The 19,563-nt window shown below is 50.8% G+C and overlaps 1 protein-coding gene across 1 annotated transcript in view; it reads left to right on the top strand.

Annotated features, from left to right (window-relative positions):
- Nucleotides 1-1,167: 1,167 nt before the first annotated feature.
- The window catches only part of CABIN1 (calcineurin binding protein 1), a 58,546-nt gene continuing 40,150 nt past the window's right edge, over nucleotides 1,168-19,563 (top strand). The window contains exons 1-24 of the mRNA XM_081892158.1: nucleotides 1,168-1,987; nucleotides 2,420-2,512; nucleotides 2,603-2,716; nucleotides 3,564-3,698; nucleotides 3,963-4,143; nucleotides 4,901-5,030; nucleotides 5,420-5,569; nucleotides 5,814-6,091; nucleotides 6,628-6,796; nucleotides 7,560-7,696; nucleotides 7,941-8,158; nucleotides 10,197-10,275; nucleotides 10,726-10,916; nucleotides 11,223-11,369; nucleotides 11,830-12,024; nucleotides 12,692-12,928; nucleotides 14,171-14,336; nucleotides 15,334-15,455; nucleotides 15,650-15,811; nucleotides 16,459-16,665; nucleotides 17,316-17,461; nucleotides 18,057-18,318; nucleotides 18,453-18,713; nucleotides 19,498-19,560. Of these exons, the coding sequence (XP_081748284.1) occupies nucleotides 1,985-1,987; nucleotides 2,420-2,512; nucleotides 2,603-2,716; nucleotides 3,564-3,698; nucleotides 3,963-4,143; nucleotides 4,901-5,030; nucleotides 5,420-5,569; nucleotides 5,814-6,091; nucleotides 6,628-6,796; nucleotides 7,560-7,696; nucleotides 7,941-8,158; nucleotides 10,197-10,275; nucleotides 10,726-10,916; nucleotides 11,223-11,369; nucleotides 11,830-12,024; nucleotides 12,692-12,928; nucleotides 14,171-14,336; nucleotides 15,334-15,455; nucleotides 15,650-15,811; nucleotides 16,459-16,665; nucleotides 17,316-17,461; nucleotides 18,057-18,318; nucleotides 18,453-18,713; nucleotides 19,498-19,560 (3,846 nt within the window). The 5' untranslated portion in view covers nucleotides 1,168-1,984. The remainder of the gene's footprint in view (nucleotides 1,988-2,419; nucleotides 2,513-2,602; nucleotides 2,717-3,563; nucleotides 3,699-3,962; nucleotides 4,144-4,900; nucleotides 5,031-5,419; nucleotides 5,570-5,813; nucleotides 6,092-6,627; nucleotides 6,797-7,559; nucleotides 7,697-7,940; nucleotides 8,159-10,196; nucleotides 10,276-10,725; nucleotides 10,917-11,222; nucleotides 11,370-11,829; nucleotides 12,025-12,691; nucleotides 12,929-14,170; nucleotides 14,337-15,333; nucleotides 15,456-15,649; nucleotides 15,812-16,458; nucleotides 16,666-17,315; nucleotides 17,462-18,056; nucleotides 18,319-18,452; nucleotides 18,714-19,497; nucleotides 19,561-19,563) is intronic.

The following is a 19,563-nucleotide window of genomic DNA, read 5'->3' as shown; positions in this document are numbered from 1 at the left end:
ATCCGCCCTTGGCCTCAGCAGAGCGCAGATCCGAGGCGGGAGAAGGCGGGGCCGCGGTTCCTCGCTGGGATCTGGCGCTTCTCGGGCAGGGAAGCAGCAGCAGCAGGCGGGCCTTGCTCCGGCTAGGCGGCGGAGATAATTAATAATAATAATAAATAATAATAATGATGATGAATTTTATTTATACCCGGCCAAAGCCGGGCTCAGGGCGGCTAACACCAGTAAAATTACAATAAAAACATAATAGGGGGGGACACCCCAATTTAAAATACAGGTTAAAATGCAATTTAAAATGCAGCCTCATTTTAAAAGTAGCTTTGCACGGCTTGGAGAACAGCTGCAAACGGAGCAGCGCCCCAAACCTCCTTTGGGGGTTCAATAATGCAGGGATATGCAGGTGTCCCATACGGGGATCGAACCTGCAACGAGCCCCTTTCTGGAAATGCACAAGGGGTAGCCGCTACCATCACGGAGGGCTGGCAATATCTCCTTCCCGAGACCCTCCGCTGCCACGAGCCTCGTCGTCTCACGGCGGAACAGCCCCTCTCATTTTTTTATTGGGTCTAGGGCGGCCTTTTTGGCGGGAAAACACACAGCGCAGCCTCGGTGGGGACCACGCCCTCTTTTCGCCACCCTCCCCTCGAGGCCACCCCCACCCCCACACAGCATCCCGCTTCCTTATTGGGCGGCCGCCGCGGACCAATAAGAAGCCGCTTTGCTTGAGGCGGCGGCTTCTCCCGGCTCTGCTCGGCGCCCTTGACAGGCGGGAGTCCAGCCGGTACAGCCTGCGCTGACGTGACGCGTCCGGCCCGCCGCACCTGCTGGGTTTCCGCCTGGGCTCGCGTGGGCGGCAATAGGGGCCCTTCTTCCGTCCCTCAGGTGCTGAGGCGCCCCGCCTGGCTGTCAGTCAGGCCTCGCACCCGCCCCGGAAGTGGGGGGCGGGGTGCGCTGGAGCGAGGTGGCAGACACCGCCAGGGCGTTGTGTCAGCCGAAGGCTCAGTAAGCCTTCCCCTTCTCCCGCTTCCTGTCTTGAAAGGCCATGAACCGCCCCTCCCCCTCCCCTTCCCGTCAATATTTCATTGGTAAGCTTCTCAGCGGCAGAGCTCTTGGCTTTGCAGTGCTCAGCTCCTCAAGCCTGCAGGTGCTGGGGCCCAGCCTCCTCAGCTGTTGCCAGTCAGAGCAGCCAGCGGATGGGCAAAGAGGCTGGTATCTTTCTCGGTTCCTGCCGGTGCTGCTGCCCTGCCTCTTGAGCTCTGGTTCTGCTGCAAAGGCCTGCTGGCCTGACCCATGCTCTGCAGCCCCGGGCAGCATGGACAAAAGACTTGCAGGCAAAAGGGACTGGCACTCAGGTCTTTGGTATCCCTAGTTGGGGGTGGGAGAGACTCCCTGCTTCAAATCCTGGAGAGCAGCTGCCCCGCCAGTGCTGTGCTGGGTGGACATGGTTCTCTCATTTCCTGTAACGGGACAACCTCTGTTGTCTTCTTGTTTGCTTGGGTGACTTTATAGTGATGGTGGTAGATAAAAACATTGGTTTGGGCCTTTTGTTTTGTTCATATACGTATGGCACCCAAAGGATTGTGCTTCCTCTGCGTAAGTGGACACTCTTCCTAAATCGATTTTTGAGATGGGAAGGGAGCTCAGTTTGTTTTAGGAGTATCTGTAGATGCACCATGTCTTCTGGCTTCACAAGCTCGCTCTGGGTTTCCACATTTCGTTTACTTCCCATAACAGGAGCTTGAGAAATCTCTTGCATATCTCAACTAATAGACATCTATCAGTTTGGGATGTCTCAGGGTTTATTTTAAATCCAACTGGAAGTAATATTTAAGTGTTCCAGCGAGCATTTGCCCTTCTGTGGCAATGTGCTCTGTTGCAGGGCAGACGATTCTAGTTGATCAATAAATTATGTGGGTTTTGCTCCTTAGATTCATCAGTGAACCAAACCAACAGAGGTGGCGAATGGCAACACTGAGTCTCTTCAAAGATGGTAAAGTAGCCATTGACTCCTTTATTTAGAAAAAAATGTGGCGGCAGGTCTCAGTGAAAGCTGGATACTCTTCCCCCTAGATACTTCTGGCTTGCTTTTCTATTTGTGTGGGAACTCCGCTTCTCTTTCCCCTTTGTATTCTAATCTGGTGTTGGTGCATGCTTTTAGAATGTTACTTCTACGTTAACTCTTCATAGAGAAGTTAATAACTGTAATCCAAATGGCTTCACTATTCCTTGGCAAGGTGACTGTATCTTCCCTCTGGCTCTCTTCCTTGAACAATGGTTACTGATGTCCCATATTTTGCCCCTACTATTTGTTAATGGGTGTTTTGAGGGAGAAACTGCTGAAATTCTGGTAGTAAGTCAGAGACCACCCATTGCAATGGATTTATCAGCAGCACACACTACTGCTTTTTTGTCCTACTTCTAGATCAGGATTGCAGCATTGAATGCCAGTTCCACTGTTGAAGATGACCATGAAGGGACCTTTAAAAGCCACAAAACACAGACAAAGGAGGCACAAGTAAGCAAAGTTCTGCTGTTAACCCTGAGCTGGTGTTTTCTTCTGCTCTGAGCAAAGTCGGTTAATTAGAATGTCAATTTTGATCTCTAGGAAGCAGAAGCATTTGCCTTGTATCATAAAGCTTTGGACCTTCAGAAACATGACCTCTTCGAAGAATCTGCCAAAGCTTACCATGAACTGCTTGAAACTCGCCTCCTGCGAGAGGTGAGTGAAATGGGATCAATAGGCTTTCCTCTTACTAGGTGGTGTGGGGTGTGTGGTCCGCTCTCTGCTACAAGCACTCACTTTGTGGAGACCTACAGCAATCTCAGGCTCAACCATGAGAAGGTCTCTTGTTGAGCTGAGGCTTGGGGAGTTTGATGGCCCTAAGTTTGCCAGGTTGTGAGCCACCAATAACATACCAGTGGGATGAAGCTCCTGAGTGGGGGCAAATGTCAGAGTATCTTTGTGAAATACACACTGAATCATGGCCAGCATTTTTAAGCTCGGTGGGCATCAGGATTATTCAATAACCTGATGAGCATTTGAATTTGAATGCTCATCATAGGACAGTAGTGTGATGATCCACTCTTCATTTTTATAAGAATTTAGACTTTAGATACTGTTTCACTAAAAAGCTGCTTGTTTTCAACAATCTCAACTGATTGTTGGGGGCTCTCCAGGGTCTTTCCCTGTTAGCTGTTACCTGAGATACCTGTTTCACTGAAGATGGTGCCTTGTGTCTTCTGCGTGCAGAGTATCTGCTCTTCTGCATGAAGATTTGAGTGGTTGGATAATAGATAACCATTTCTAGAGGTGGTTAAGCAGCTCACTGGGCCTTCAACCCTCCGGAGTTTCTTAATAAGCAGGGGGGCAAACCCCCCTCCTAGTATTTGTTGTAGTGGGTCTGTGGGCTATTTGATACTGATTGTATTTTACAACAGTGTTTGCTTTTTGAAGTCCCTTGGGTGCTCTGGAATGATGCACGCTGGCACCTTGTGGGTTTGCAACCATTCTGTGTTATTAATGAAGGTTTTTATCTCAAACTGCATCTCTCGTCTACAATTTTCAGGCAATTCCATCTGGTGATGAGAGGGAGGGCTTAAAGCACCCAGGCTTGATGCTAAAGTATTCTACTTACAAAAACTTGGCTCAGCTGGCAGCACAGCGCGATGACTTTGAGACAGCCATGGAGTTCTACTTGGAGGTACAGGCATCTCTCCTTCACACTCACCAGGGCCAGAGTTTCTGCCTCACATGCATTTAATGCTGCAGCAGAGAGGATCTTGGGGGGCTAAGCCGCAACACTCAGCCATGAGGAAGGCTTGGTGGGCCAGATCCAGGATACACCACTCTTACACTAGAGCCTTGTAACCCCAAACTGTTAGTGCAGCTTCCAGGTTCCATTGTGGGTACAATTTACACCTGTGTGTGTATGTGAAAGTGTATTGTTATATACTGTGTTATCCAGGCTGTAATGCTAGACTCGACAGACGTCAACCTGTGGTATAAGATTGGGCATGTGGCACTCAGACTGATGCGGCTGCCTCTGGCACGCCATGCCTTTGAAGAAGGACTCACCTGTAATCCAGACCACTGGCCTTGTTTAGATAACCTTATTACAGTTCTCTACACACTCAGTGACTACACAAGTAAGTTGTATTCATTTTGTTTTATTTTTCCAAATAAAGCTCCTTACATCTGTGCTCTCAGTTCCTAGGCTAGCTCTGCAAAAATTGTGTTTGGCTTACTGATCGGGGTTTGCTGGGAGCAAAACAAACCACAATCCTTGGTTCTGCCCTAACTTTTAAGACAGGGGCCATGGTTTCTCTCTTCCGTGTGTCAGTGTGGTGGGGCAAAGTGGGCATGATTGACTTGTGTTCTCAGTAAGCCATGATTTATGGCTTGCTCTGTGTAACAGAAATGTTTGGTATTGATTTGACGTGTCTGAACATGCAGTTTTTACATCTTAAGGAAAAATTAATTTTCAAATAAAACTTGGCAGTGTGTTTGAATATAAACTAGGTCACCATACTTGGTGTACTTTACTGTTTTATATGCACTCCCCCCATCAAATATTTTTAGTTCAACACTTTGGGCTACTGGAAAAATGAAGTGTGAAATGAAATGATATATTCCTTAGTTCTGTTTAGAGACATGCCAAATTGGATCTTAGTGGCAACCACCCTGTGGAACGCCCTCCCATCAGATGTTTTGTTGGAAGCTGCCCAGAGTGGCTGGGTATAAATAATAAATTATTATTATATTATTATTATTATCTCACCCGCTCCAGGAAGGCCACATCACTGTATACTATCAGAATGCTCCTTTGGGATGCACGTGACTTTCCGATATGGAAAAAAAGAGTTTGGGATGAATTTAATATGTGGCTTTTGTTCCTCCCCTCAGCCTGCTTGTATTTCATCTGCAAAGCTCTGGAGAGGGATTGCCTGTACAGCAAAGGGCTGGTCATCAAGGAGAAGATCTTTGAGGAGCAGCCATGCCTCAGGAAGGACTCCTTGAGGATGTTCCTCAAAGGGTGAGTTTCTTCCAAAATTGAAGGTAAAGATTGTTGATGCTCCTGTTTCACATCAGAAGGAATAGTGGCAGAAGCTTCCATTTCAAAGCAAGGACATACAGCCTCTTTGCCAGTTCCCAAAGGTTTGTTCTGTCCCCAGTTTGTGACCTAAAGCTGCTTCTCCCATATTGGAAAGGCAGAGAGTGCCACAACGAACCCACCGTTTTGTAGGCATCATGCTAGTGACATGCAGCTTCCAGAGTTGCTGTTGAATGGGTGTCCAAGTAATTAAGCTATTTTACTTTCAGCAGGGTAATTTAAATTTCGCTAAATTTAAAGGAATTTGCCTGGCTATGAAATGACACGGAAGCATCTAAACAGCTGCTTTGCGTCTTCTTTTGTTTTTCCAGTGACTTGTCAGTCCACAATGTCAACGTGAGTCCGTCTGAGACTAAAACGATCATCGAGGAAGCTCTGGAGTTGCGCAGGAAGAGGCAGGCACTCTTGGTGCGAAAAAGGGAGCCAGACCTGAAGCTTGTCCAGCCCATCCCCCTTTTCACGTAGGTCTAAACTGGGTGTAAACTTACTCTGACAACTGTAGAGTGAACTTAAAACAATATTTCCTTAATGATTCCTGTGAACAATTGGCTTTTGGTCCCTTGTGGAAAAGGGCTGCCTTGCTCCCAAACGTTCTCCTTATTTCTGCATGTGGCTTAAAGGCAAGGAGATGGGAGCATTGCCTGCCCTGGCCCCTGGGTGAGAGCTGAGCTTGTGTTTGGTTGTCTGTCATGTGCTGTCCTGCAGGTGGAAGTGTCTTGGGGAGAGCTTACTGGCTATGTATCAACACCTGACCACTTGCGAGCCGCCTCGGCCCAGCTTGGGCAAAAGAATTGACCTCTTGGAGTACCAAGATCTGGACCAGCACTCTGACGTCCCGGCAACTTCCGCTCCCGTCAGTGTTATACAGCCCAACCCCGTCAGCACCAATCCCCAGATGCCTGTGACAGAGCCACTCCTAACATACACACCAGTGACGCCCACCTTTCCCAGTCCAAGTGTTCTGGAATCCGTCAGTCCTGCAGGTGAGGGATGCATTACATGAATATGTTCTCTTGGTGGATGTTGAAGGGTTTTCTGAATCATTGTGCTCTGTTCTTCGTGGACCAATTAATAAAGTGGAAGTAGAGCTGGCCTTCTGGTCTTCGGCGGGGAGAAGTAGTAGGATGCTTATGATAGGTTGGCTTGTGCTGTCCATGGTGCAAAGAGAGTCTGGAAGGCAGAAGTGGCAACTGCTAGCCAGTTCCCAGGTGGATGAGCCAAGCTACTCTTCCAGGGGCTTTTGGAGGACATTTGCCTAGAGAATGGGGAGGAGAGATTCTGTGTGGTCATGATGTTGTTGCTGCTATGGAGTGGCTGTTGGTGCAGCAGCCACCTTTTTGGGGAGTGGGGCAAGGTGTCTTCTGGGCTGCCACTGCTCCTCTGGCTCCCCCTACTTGGCTTCTGTGGCAATAAGAATTCTGCCTTCTGCAAATCAGAGTTCAGGGGAAGCCGTCCTGATCAAGTGTGTCCTTGTTGGGGCCAGGAGTTTGATACCTGGACGTTCTCTGGCTCTTCTTAGGGGATGCCTCCGTGGGGGACAGATCAAAGAAAGGGGTGAAGCGGAAGCGAATCCCCGAAGACAGCGGCGAGACAGCCAAGAGGCGGTCGGCTCGGGTGCGGAACACCAAGTGCAAAAAGGAGGAGAAGGTGGACTTTCAGGAGCTGCTGGTGAAATTCCTTCCTTCGCGGTGAGGAAGGAAGATTGGTGGTTGTGCTTCTGAAAAAATAGCAGAGAAGCTTGGTGAGCTCTGCACTCCACCCACCCAGGGGTGAAACTAGGCTTTATTTCACCCAGGTCAAAGACTCAGTTTGATACACACACGCCACACACATTTACATACATGCACACAGACTGGGAGCATCAATGGCGCCCCTCTGGAGGCTTCACCTAGGGCAAAAACCCCTCTAGCACAGCTTTGGTTCAGGCCCACCATCTCAGTGGGCTTCCTGCATGGGCTGCTGGAGCAGTACAGTGGTACCTCGGGTTACATACGATTCAGGTTACAGACTCCGCTAATCCAGAAATAGTACCTCGGGTTAAGAACTTTGCTTCAGGATGAGAACAGGAATTGCATGACGGCAGCGGGAGGCCCCCTTAGCTAAAGTGGTTCTTCAGGTTAAGAACAGTTTCAGGTTAAGAACATACCTCCAGAACGAATTAAGTTCTTAACCCGAGGTACCACTGTACTGTGCTGATTTGGGGTTGGCTGCCTGCCTTCTCCTGGACACAACTTCTCGTGATCCCTGCAGTATTGTCGGCAGTTACAAGGAACTGGTGTTTCCCTCCACTTTGATTGGTGTCTTGGGAAAATAAATCTAGCTTCTGGGAATTGCATGTTTCTTGCAAAGTTGCTATAACAGGAGTGTGTTTTGATGTCTGCCTTGTGAGGGGCTGCCATTGTCCAGAGCATTGATGCTTTGCTTTGCTCTTTGTTTTGCTTTTCCTGTCAGCCTGAGGAAACCTGACCCAGAAGAAGACGAGGGTCCTTTCAGCGGCTACGAGGTCCAGTCTGAGGCCAAGGAGGAAAATTTCCAGCATGTTGGCACCCACAGGATGTCATGTGACTCAACAACATGCATGGAGTTCGGTAGGGACTTTCCCTGGCTTCTGTGTTTCAGCTGAGGGACTCCCCCCAAAAGGATTACATTTGAATTCATTAATTTGATCCAATATTTGGAAGGTAGTATAATTTTGTGGTGAAGCCTTTGGCGGATTGGGTGAGCTGCTCTGATGTCACAGAATGTTTGCTTCATACCTCACTGTAGTGAGGCTGGGGAGGGGAGAAGTGGTTGCTTCTTTCCATGCACATTGTGTTAACTCTTTTCTTCCAGAGAAGCAGGATGTTCATAACTTCCTCTTGGCTAACTTGAACAACGGGGGCATCCTTGAGTTGATGATGAGGTACCTGAAAGTGATCAGCCTGAAGTTCCTTGTGAAATGGCCGCCAGGCTTGGCTGAGGTTGTGCTGAACATCTACAACAGCTGGAGGAAGCACAGCAGCAGCCTCCCCAATCCCCTGCTGAGGGACTGTCGCAACGAGCACATCAGGGTAAGGAAATACTTCTGGAAGTGACCTCGCTCTGTTGCCACCCAAGCACCACCTCTAAAGTGTACATGTGTGAGAGAGACTTAGTTCCTGTATAGCAGGAACACAGAGCTGTGTCTGGTAGCAAGAGACATGGCTCCAGGCATGGGCTACGATCCGCAGAGCATGTCTCTGCTTCTTTGCTGTTGCTTTTATCCTACACTTCAGCTGAAAAGGCTCTCAGGGTGACTTGCATACTGTCAGAAAAACAAGTGTCTCCTCGCAGACTTGCATTCTTAAGAGACACAACACAAAAGGAAAAAGGAATGGAGAGGGGGGAGGAAGAAGACAAAGCCAGGCATCAGTTCTTAAAGCTACATAGTACAGTGGTGCCCCGCAAGACGAATGCCTCGCAAGACGAAAAACCCGCAAGACGAAAGGGTTTTCCGTTTGCGAGTTGCTTCGCAAGACGAATTTCCCTATGGGCTTGCTTCGCAAGAAGAAAGCCCATAGGGAAATCTCTGGGGACCTCTTTTAAATGCTGGCGGTGGGGAGCAAAGCCTTTCCCCCCCCCCCTCCGGCCTTCAGAAGAGGTCCAGGAAGGCCGGCGGGGGCCGAAAGGCTTTGCTCCCCACCGCCAGCATTTTAAAAGCGGTCCGGGATAGCAGGGAAGCGCTTCCCGCTACCCCGGATGGCTTTTGAAGGCAGACGGGGGGGAGCAAAAAGGTCCTGGACCTCTTCTGAAGGCCGGCGGGGGGCAAAAGTCTTTGCTCCCCCCTGTCTGCCTTCCCGGGAGAGCGGAGAAACGCAGTGCGTTTCTCCGCTATTCCGGACGGCTTTTGAAGGCAGGCGGGGGGGAGCAAAGACTTTAGCCCCCCGCTGGCCTTCAGAAGAGGTCCTGGACCTCTTCTGAAGGCTGGCGGGGGCGAAAGTCTTTGCTCCCGCCTGCCTTCCCGGGGGCTTTAAAATCGCCCCGGGACAGCGGAGAAGTCCTCCGCTGTCCGGGGCGATTTTAAAATGCTGGCGGGCGGCAGCGCTGCCGCCTGCCAGCATTAAAAAAAACCCCGGGACAGCGGAGAAGTCCTCTGCTGTCCCGGGGTTTTTTAAAATGCTGGGGGTGGGAAGAAAAGCCCTTGTCCCCCCCCCCAGCCTTCAGAAGAGGTCGGGGGACAGACTGTCCCCGGACCTGGTCTGAAGGCGGTTTCCATAGGAACGCATTGATTGATTTTCAATGCATTCCTATGGGAAACCGTGCTTCGCAAGACGAAAAACTCGCAAGACGAAAAAACTTGCGGAACGAATTAATTTCGTCTTGCGAGGCACCACTGTAGTTCTTACAGTGACTGGCTGGGATGGATATAATTCTGGGAGAGGGGAAGCTGGGCACAGCCCTGCTTCCCACTTCTTCCTAAGCCACAGCCTGATGGAATGGAGAGTTTGAGAAAAATCAGTGTAAATCTGCTGTTCACGAGTGGGAGCTTTTCCCAGCCCTTGTTCCCAAGATAGTGTTTAACTGGAGGTGCAACAATACTGGAGGTGTAGCATCAGAGAATGTTCTATGACTGAGTGATTGGAGGGCAGGAGGATAATGCTTGGCACCCCTTTTCACTGGTTGGGACCTACCCAGAGGTTGATACTTAGGCCATCTGCACACCCTTCCCTTGGGAAAAGTGTCCTAGGACCTCCACTGGCTCCAGGTTTGTATCTGGATTGACAGTTGGGAGTAAATCCCTCCGCAAACTTTTCCCATCAGGACAAACTTAGCTGGCAAGATGCTCACTGCTCCCTTTATTTTTAGGATCAAGCTTTTATTAGGTGTCGTGAGATAAAGGTTTGAAGAGCGAGCCAGGGGGCCAGTCCCCTCCTGATGCTTCTTCTCTCTGCAGCAAAATGTCTTTCTGCTGCTGTTTCTGATTTTTCACAAATACTATAGTCAACACTACTTCTTCTCATAAGAAGGATTTTTCCTCTGGAAGTGCAAATTGCAAATGATTCCCCCTCCAATCCCCTGATGCCTTCCTAACCCTCCTCTCCCCACCCCCCACTTTTGTCTCTGCTCTAGGATATGATGCTGATGAGTCTGTCCTGCATGGAGCTGCAGCTTGACCAGTGGCTGCTGACCAAAGGGAAGAGCTCAATGGGTGAGTGAGCACTGGGTGTTAGCAAGCGCTTCTTCCGAGGAAAGGCCCTGCAAACTCCCTCCGGTGAGATACGAGTCCCCACAGGAAACACGTGCCTGAACTTAGAAGCTGGGCCTAGTAGTCAATCTTGAGGTTTGCACATAGACATTCCCAAGTTGACCTTTGGGCATTGAAGTCAGGTTGGAGGAGACTGGAGAGTCCCCAGCCAGTTGGGTCAGATGGGCCTGGAGCAGGACAGGGCAGCTTCTGGGGTTCACTGCTTCATAAGCAAACCCAACGCCTTGCAAAAGAGAAGCGAGTTTTTCTCTGTTATGTTTCCTCAGTCGGCTTCTCTCAGGTGCAGATCTTGGGGTTCTCTGCTCCCAATGCTGTTGTTTAGACTTTGAGCTGCGAAGAATCTGAGCTCTCAGCCTAGAACCTTGTGCTGAAATGTAAAATAAACTGTTTCAGTGTCTCCAAGGAACGGCCCTGCGGGCAGCTCTGTAAACGGGAAGTTTGGCCCTGATTTCCCTGGCAGCCACTTCCTGGGGGATCTGCTCCAGCTCTCCTTTGCCTCTTCTCAGCGAGACCTCTTTGAGGAGGGCTGGCTGGAGTTCGTGGTTCGGGTGTATTGGCTGAAGGCTCGCTTCCTGGCCCTGCAGGTTTGTATTTCGGGTTTTTTTGGGGGGGGGGACGGACTCCTGGTGCTGCACAGCTTCTGTGGTGTTTGCAGCAGATTACCTAATTAAGCACTACTGGCTTTAGATCTTTAGACACTGGGCACACAGCTTCTCTTCTGTGAGGCTATAGTGGAAATCTGGGTACAAAGGCAGAGTGAGTTTTTAAAAAAACCTTGAGCAAAAGGCTTTGCAAAAAGCAGCTTGGGGTATGGAGTTCCTGGGAGGGGCTGGCTGGGGGAAGAAGCTTAGCTGGCAGGCTGCAGTTGAGCATGCTGCTTGCTTTCCCAGGGGGACATGGAGCAGGCCTTGGAGAACTATGACGTCTGCACAGAGATGCTCCAGAGCTCTGCTGCAGTGCAAGCCAAAGCTGGCGACGAGGGCGTGGTGATCCGGTTGCCAAATCTCCATGTGGACTCTGTGGTCTCGTTGGAAGAGGTAACACCAGCTGGACGTGGGAACATTTGGGTCACTGCAAGAGGCTGGCTGCACTTGCCTTCCTCGTGAGGATGAACGCATAGCAGTTATGCCAGGGATGCAAACATGGAAGCAGCCATTACCCCATTACCAAAGTGCGTGTGCGCTTTTTGTGTGTTGAAGGTCCCGGGTTCAGCCCCTCAAGGAAACACCCTCTGCCTGTCAGAGTGGACACTGTTGAGCTAAGTGGGCCACTGGCTCAACTTTGAGCCAGAAAGCTTCATATAAATGCTTGACTAAACTACCTGTGATTTGTGGTTCTGGTTTGAAAACTGAAATGAAGCAGTCAGTGTCCTTCAGTTGGGCTCCTGCCTTACTGTCACCTTGGTCAGTTGCTGCCTTCAGAGCAGCTAATTCGGTTGCTTGTGGAACGCGTGAGAGACGATTGCCGCTTGCAACATGCAGTGTGTGACTCTTGCAGATTGAGAAGAACCTCAAGTCCCTGGAGAGATGCCAGTCCCTGGAGGAGATCCAGCGCTTGTACGAGGCCGGCGACTACAAAGCGGTGGTGCGTCTGCTGCGGCCCACCTTGTGTTTCAGCGGATACGGCCGGACGAAGCACCTGGAATTTGTCATCTCCATTCCGGAGAGGCCGGCTCAGCTGCTCCTGCTGCAGGTGGGGTTGTCTGAGGGCAGCAGAGAAGGCCAAAGCAGCATAGCCAGCCTTGATGGTTGCAGCAGAGGCTGCCAGGAAACATCAGCCAGCAAAACAACCAGCAGGTTCACTAGGCTGACTCTGGTGTTACGGTGCTCGTTCCTTTCGCTGTGCGGAGGGGAAAGCGCTCTGGGTGTGCTGCTGTTCGAAGCTGTTTTCAAGGAAATGAACACCCAAGTTGTTGGAAACCATGGTGTTAGGGAAGGCGAGGGAGAGTGCCCTTGTGCTCAAGTCCTGCTTGTGGGTAGCTGGTTGGCCATTGTTAGGTAGAGATGCTGGATTAGATAGGCCATTGGCCTGATCCAGCAGGGCTCTTTGCAGGTTCTTGAGGAGTCCTCGGGGTGTTTTCTTGATGGCTTTTACGCAGTGCTACATGTTTATCCTGGTCACATCACACAAATGCAGAGAAACAGAGGGTGTACAGGAACCTGTTGTCCGCACCTTTCGGCCTTTTCAGCCCAAGTGCTCTTTGCCACGAGCACTGGTGCCCTCTCGATAGGGAGCCTACATGGGTATGCCTCTCGCTGCCCTTCCATGTACAGCTCTAGGAAAGGTTCCCAGCAGCTGTCTTGCAAATGCTCTTGCACGTTTTCCTCCAAGGCGTCTCTTCTTCTTTAATGCTCCTCAGGATTCCCTGCTCAAGCTGCAGGACTACCGGCAGTGCTTTGAGTGCTCAGAAGTTGCCCTGAATGAAGCCTTTCAGCAGATGATCAACATGACAGAGGCATCTGCCAAGGAGGAGTGGGTGGCCACTGTCACGCAGCTGCTCGCGGGGATCGACTGCTCCCTTTCCTCGGACAGCAGCAGCCTGGAGGAGCCGCCAGCCTTGCAGAGCCTGGTCCGACTGACCAGCAACCTCGTCCAGGTATCCCGCTCTTTGCCTGAGGACCCACATTGCTCCTGGAGAGCAGGAGACCTGCTGGCAGCCTTTCTCTGAGCCATTGGTAATATGAGGGTCTGTTCTGCAGTTGCTGGTGGAAACGTCATTTTAATATATCAAAAGCAGCCGGGGAGGAGGGTCATTCCCCAGGGGCTCTGAGTACAGAGCATAGGAATGGGAGCCTGCCAGGTCTTAGGAGGGGGGCAGCTCTGGAGGTCTTCCAGCTCCCAGTGGCAGCTCATAGCCTTGGTTTGGCCCTTAAACCGATGTTGCCCAACACTTAATAACACAGCACAATGAAAGCAAACAAAGCTGGCGCAAGTAGTGGTCCTGGTTCCCAGCGGGAGTGGGGAAAGGAAGGTACTGCATAATCCAGAGCAAAAGCTAAACCCCAAACCCCTTTCTTTGGCTGTAAGAGCAGTTGGAGTTCCTGTCCTCTCAACAGTGCCCGCTAGAAGAAAAGCAAGAAGGAGAAATACAAAACCAGACTTTTTGCAATGGGTAGTGGCAGAGGGGGAAGCAGAGCAAGAATAGTAGTTCCCTCCTAGGTTAGAGCTCAGCTCCACCCTCTGCTTTTGGGGGGGGGGCTTTCTTTCTTTCTTTCTTTCTTTCTTTCTTTCTTTCTTTCTTTCTCTCTCTCTCTCTCTCTCTCTCTCTCTCTCTCTCTCTCTCTCTCCCTCTCTCTCTCTCTCTCTCTCTCTCTCTCTCTCTCTCTCCCTATCCTCAGCCTCTTTCCAAGTCTCCAGTTTCCATCCTTACTTGGGTGGCAGCTGAAGGCTCTATGCAGCCTTGGCAGTGTGTGTGTTTAAAGAGCCTTCCGCCCTCTCACACACTTTGGCTGCCCCTGTTGACCACTCCTTTCTGCCCTGGCTGCCGCCATGAGTTTCTCTTGGGAGGAGAGGGTTGGCTCAGGGAAGGGTTAGTCTTGCTCAGCGCATGGCTGTGCCAGTATCCATTTGGAAATGTGGTTTAGTGTTGCTACATGGCTAAGCAGTTTTCCTACTGCTCTGTTGTGCCCCTGATGAATTTGAAGGGGGGCATGTTTGTGTAAGTGAAGAACATCCCCTATTGTTTTATGAGCCTGAAACCAGCTTGGTCATTCTGGGGCCACTTGGGTGATGACTTGAATGCCTGTCACTAGTATGTTCCTGTTAGAAGAGCTGAATGTTGTCCCCTCTGTGGGTTTAACTTGCCCCACGTCTGTTCCTTGAAACCCCTCCACCCCAGATCATCGACTGCAGCATGGCTGTCCAGGAGGAGCCCAAAGAGCCTTCTGTGTCTTCGGTGCTTCCCTGGATTATTCTTCACAGAATCATTCAGCATGAAGAAGACGCCTTCCGCTCCCTCTGCTGCCAACAGGAGGAGCAGCAGCTGCAGAGCCAAAATGAGGAAGGTGGGGAACAGCTGTGCCCTCTGCGGTGGGTGGGAAGCGGCTGTGTTCTTCCATGAGAGGTTGAGTTGGGCATTCAGGAAATCTGTGCCTGCCAAAACAAGGCAAAAAGACAGAGCACCAGAATGCATGCAGATCAATGGCAACGTCCCTTGTAGCCTTCCTTGTCAGTCTTGTCACTGGATTCTTGCACACGGAAGACAAACATATTGTTAGAAATGGCTCTCTGTAGCAAAACATTGCCCGTGTGCAAGAGCCCTCCAGGTTCTCCCTTCTCAGGCTGGAGGCTGCCTGGAACAAGTGAAAGGGCTGCTGGAACTGGCTAGCCAGTGATTACTTCGGGGTGTGATTTGGGGGGCCTTCAAAAAAATTTCCGGGGCAGATGGCTCTTACCCCTTTATTTTTAATAAACAGGTTGAATTACTCCAGCCTCCGTTGTTATGCTTCAGGGAGCCCATGGAATGATGTTCACATGTCCACACCAGCATCGTTCCAGAGGCACTCCAGGGTTGGGGGGGGGGAAGAGAGGAAGTGTGACGGCAGCCAGAACTCCTGTTGCCATTTCCAAAACCACCAGCTCCTAAGCTGTTTAGCAAAGGGTAGTGGTGGTGTGGAAGTAGAAACTGTTACTGCTGCCATAACAGGTGCTTCCACCACCATACCCAAATCTCCCCTCCCATTTGGAGGGACCAAAATATTCCTCTCCCCACCCTAACAAAATTGAGTTTTCGGGGTAGAGGTTCCTGCAGAGAAAAATGTTTATTGTGGGACTTCCTTGTTCTGAGCAGACAGCAAGCATTTTTGGTGAACATAGTAAAACAACTGGGTCTTTCCCTGTATAAGAGAATCTTGGGCTAGGAACCAATTTGGGGGCTAGTCCAGGGGCCATCAGGTATGGCTGGGCCAGCTGCTTCTTGCCCATTTGACTCATGCACCTCCCATACCAGATCTGTGGCTTTTTGTTTGTCCAGCAGTTACTTGACATTCATTTTGTCATCAGCAGCTCAGAATCTGGACACTCCTATGCTGCCCTCTTCCCTGATGCTTCTGAACACTGCTCACGAATACCTTGGGAGGAGATCGTGGTGTTGTAACTCAGACGGAGCTCTTCTTAAGTTCTATGTGAGTAGCCCTGCTTGAAATAGCCCAGATTAACCCTCTTCCTCTCCCCACTCTTTGAGAGATCTGTGGATCATGTGGAGAGAGGAATGTTCCTTCATGTTCTCACCCACCAAGCAGCACGCTTCCTCCCAGGCTTCTTTAGCCATCCCCTGCCCAGGTGGTAGCCTTGACCTTAGTGAATTTTGTCATTCCAGGTACGGGTGCTGCAAAAAGAGCTTTTGGCCTCTACCTCCGAGGACACTCATCCCTATAAGGAAGAGCTGGAGACAGCTCTGGAGCAATGCTTTTATTGCCTGTATAGCTTCCCGAGCAAAAAGAGCAAGGCTCGGTACCTGGAAGAACATTCCACGCAGCAGGTGAGACTATCTCAGGTCTCCTTTGGAGAGAAAAGGCAGGATGCTCAGTGACAGGCAGGTCTCTCTGCTTCCAGAGATTGGAATCCCACAAGCTGGACATGGAAGGCAGCAGCCCTTGGCTACTCCCCAAGGACATCTTTCTTACCTGCATGGGGGAATGCTGGACTCAGAGTAGACCTTGTCTTCCTTCTCCTCCTCCCAGGTGTGGGGGAGAACATTTGCAGCTCTGTGACAAAGCATCTGTATTGCACACAGAAGGTCCCAGGTTCAGTCTAGCAGCATCTCCAGACAGGGCTTGGAGAGAACCCTGCCTGGAAAACCTGGAGGCGCTGCTGCCAGTCAGTGTAGGCATTCCTGGCTTCGATGAACTAGTGGCCTGACTCAAAGAATTGTGGAGCTGGAAGGAACCACAAAGGTCATCTAGTCCAGGAATCCTTTTGCCCAACTTGGGGCTTGAACCCTTGACCCTGAGATTAGTAAGAGCCTCATGCTCTACCAACATGTCCTTTGCCACTCAGCTGCATAAGGCAGCTTTCTGTGTTGCTAAGCAGCGCTGGACTGAGATGTACACTCAAAATCTGACTTGGTACAAAGAAGCTCCTCTTGTTCCTGGCAAGGCCTGATGCATCTCTTGCCTTCTCTCCAAGGTGGATCTGATGTGGGAAGACGCCTTGTTCATGTTTGAATATTTCAAGCCCAAGACCCTTCCTGAATTTGACAGCTACAAAACCAGTACAGTGTCTGCTGACCTGGCCAACCTTCTGAAGAAGATGGCCACCATTGTCCCTCGGACAGACAAGCCTATGCTGAGGATAGAGGAGGTGTCTAGCTACATTGAAGGGACTCTGAACAAGGTACAAGCCTCTTGCATCATTTGGGGGGTGATTAAGAGGGAGGGGGTGCTGCTGGGGCTCCTGCCTTCCTTCTCCCAGGGGTGGGGGGTGGTGCATTTGTCAACAAGGAGCCTGGTTTGCTGATGCATTCAGATACAGGCTATTTGTAACGGAGAAGTGACTTCACTGCCCCTGTGGGCACCCTGCAATTGAATTCCATCTTTTTGTGATGTCTGCTCTTTTGTTTAAGTTCTCTCGAAGTCTTATTCTCACGTATTGCTTCCTTTAGAACCTGTTTTGGCTCTCTAGAAGCTGTTGCACTACAACTGAGATTCCTGCATTGCAGGAGGTTGGACTTGTTGACCCTTGGCTCTACTAATTCTATGTTTCTATGAACTCCCGTCATCCCTGAGCCATGCTGGCTGCTAAAGCTGATGGGAGCTGGAGTCCAATTACATGTGGAAAGTCACAAATTCCCCACACCTGTATTAGAATAATGTGAGGCCTGAGGATGGCATTCCCTGCTAAGCCAATTGCAGTTTTCTCAACAGCTTTTTTCCTTCCACTGAGCCCCAAGGCTGTGAGGAGTCTCCTCCCACAGGCACATTCAGGTGGTGGCAGCCGCTGCCCATGACAAGCCCAGGGATCCTTATTCTCCCCTTCCTTGCCAGGTGCCAGCTCTCCCTGAGGGTGCCGACTACTCTCCTCCGGTGGTGACAGAGCTGTACTACCTCCTCGCAGATTACCACTTCAAGAACAAGGAGCAGTCTAAGGCCATCAAGTTCTACATGCATGACATCTGCATCTGCCCTAACAGGTCAGCTTAGTGAACCCCTGGCACCAGATGAGATGCCTGGTCATTCCATTGTTGGTCCCTGGATGGGGTGTGTGTGTCATGTAAGGGCCCCTTGCATTTGGGCTGCTTGCATTTTCCCTTTGCCCTGAGCACTAGCACATTGTGGTTGTGTTGGCATCTTCTGCCTTGAAGAGGCACGCACAACCAGTCCCCCCAGTGTGTGTTGTTGTGCCAGAACACCCGAACCCTTTTTAATTGCATGAACCTAAATTTGCTGGTATGCGATTGAATCCCTGCCACAGGATAATGACCGTCATGGAAGTGCTAACTTGTGTGTGTGTCCAGATAAGCTTTCTAAAATCTGGGCACCTGAGCTGAAAAGCTTCCAGCAGTATCCATGGAGGGAACGCAAGAGCCAGTGGAGGGAGGTGGTCTTTTTTAAATACCCTGATCACAAACTCTTCAGGGCTGCAAAGGTGACTGACGATGGGGTATAATAAACACCTTTAGAAGAAACACACAAAAGCTGTTGTGATATAGCAAAGTGAGATGGGGGAGAGATCGGGACTGAACTTCTCAAAGTGTGGGGGGTTGTTGTGTGCTGTTCTTCTCCCAGGTTTGACTCTTGGGCTGGCATGGCGCTGGCTCGAGCCAGCCGCATCCAAGACAAGCTGAACTCCAACGAGCTGAAGAGCGACGGCCTCATCTGGAAGCACGCCACCCCTGTTCTGAGCTGCTTCAAGCGAGCCCTGGAGATTGACGGCTCCAACCTCTCCCTGTGGATAGAGTATGGCACCATGTCCTATGCCTTGCACTCCTTCGCCTCCAGGCAGCTGAAGCAGTGGAAGTCGGAGCTGCCGGCTGAGGTCGTGCAGCAGGTGAGGGCTTGAGCTGGAGCTTGCAGGCCCTGGCCGGGGTTGGGAAGCGGGGGCTCGCCAGACCCAAAAAGGCAACCACCCCGAGCAGCCCTTGCTGCTGCTGCAAGGCTTGAAGCTCCCTCCCCATGTTTCAGATGGCAGAGCGGCGCGACGGCATGCTGGAGACGGCCAAGCACTGCTTCATTTCAGCGTCTCACTGTGAGGGCGACGGAGATGAGGAGGAGTGGCTGATCCACTACATGCTGGGGAAGATTGCCGAGAAGCAGAAGCAGCCGCCTGTGGTCTACCTCCGTCACTACAAGCAGGCAGGTCATTTCCTGCACGAGGAAGCGGCCAGGTACCCCAAGAAGATCCACTATCATAACCCGCCGGAGCTTGCAATGGAGGCCCTGGAGGTAAAAGCAAGGAAGCCAGCCAGCCAGGCGTGGCCTTGAAGCAGAACAAAACCCTCGGAGCTCTTGAGGGAAAGGTCCACTGGCACGTTGTGGGCAGGAGTTCTCTATAGTAGCCACTACCTCCCTTTGCATCTGATCCCCCTCTAGGAAGGGCGGCTAAGGAGCTCAGAGAGGGAGAGCTAGTGTGGGAGTCAGCATCAAAGCAGCTGCAGGCTTTGCCCTCCTGACTTTGCCAGGGCTGGAAAGGCAACTTGCTTGGGGTGGGGGTTTGGGGGGGGGCGGAAGGAATACAAAGGATCTGTAGCCTTTCCGGCCCCCTGAAATGCCCCTAAACCAGGGAGGAAATTGCACCAACTCAAGCGCTGATGTGGTTTCATATGGCTGATTTCTATTGAGAGCTGGGCAGTGACCCCCACCCACCACCAGCCAAGTCTTAGAACTGCAGCTTTAGAGTGTTTTTCAGAAATACAGTCCAAAGGTCAAGCCATTTCTCTTTCTTCCCTCCTTTGTCGCTCCATCATTTGTGGCAGCTTCCAAGAACTACCCCTTTTCCGGCAGGTGGTGAGAGCTTTTCTCCCCAGTTCTCATCTTTCCCAGGCAAGCAGCTTCTTTCTCACAATCCTGCAGAAAGCAGCCCTCTTTGTCTTACACGGCCAATAGCAAGCGGGCGTCTTTACATTTAATGATTTGCTATGGATAATAAAGTGGTAAATGGCCAGCTAGGTTTTTTGGGATACATAATATGTCAGGATGTTGTTGCCCTGCCTTTGTTTCTTCCCCTTAGGTCTATTTTCGGCTTCACGCCTCCATTCTGAAGCTTGTGGGGAAGCCCAACTCTGGGGTGGATGCC

This window comes from Podarcis melisellensis (genome assembly GCF_964234715.1).
Source record: "Podarcis melisellensis genome assembly, chromosome: 16".
In the NCBI taxonomy this organism is placed as follows: domain Eukaryota; kingdom Metazoa; phylum Chordata; class Lepidosauria; order Squamata; family Lacertidae; genus Podarcis; species Podarcis melisellensis.
Note: the sequence above shows the minus strand (reverse complement) of the source record. Positions and strands in the feature narration are given on the sequence as shown.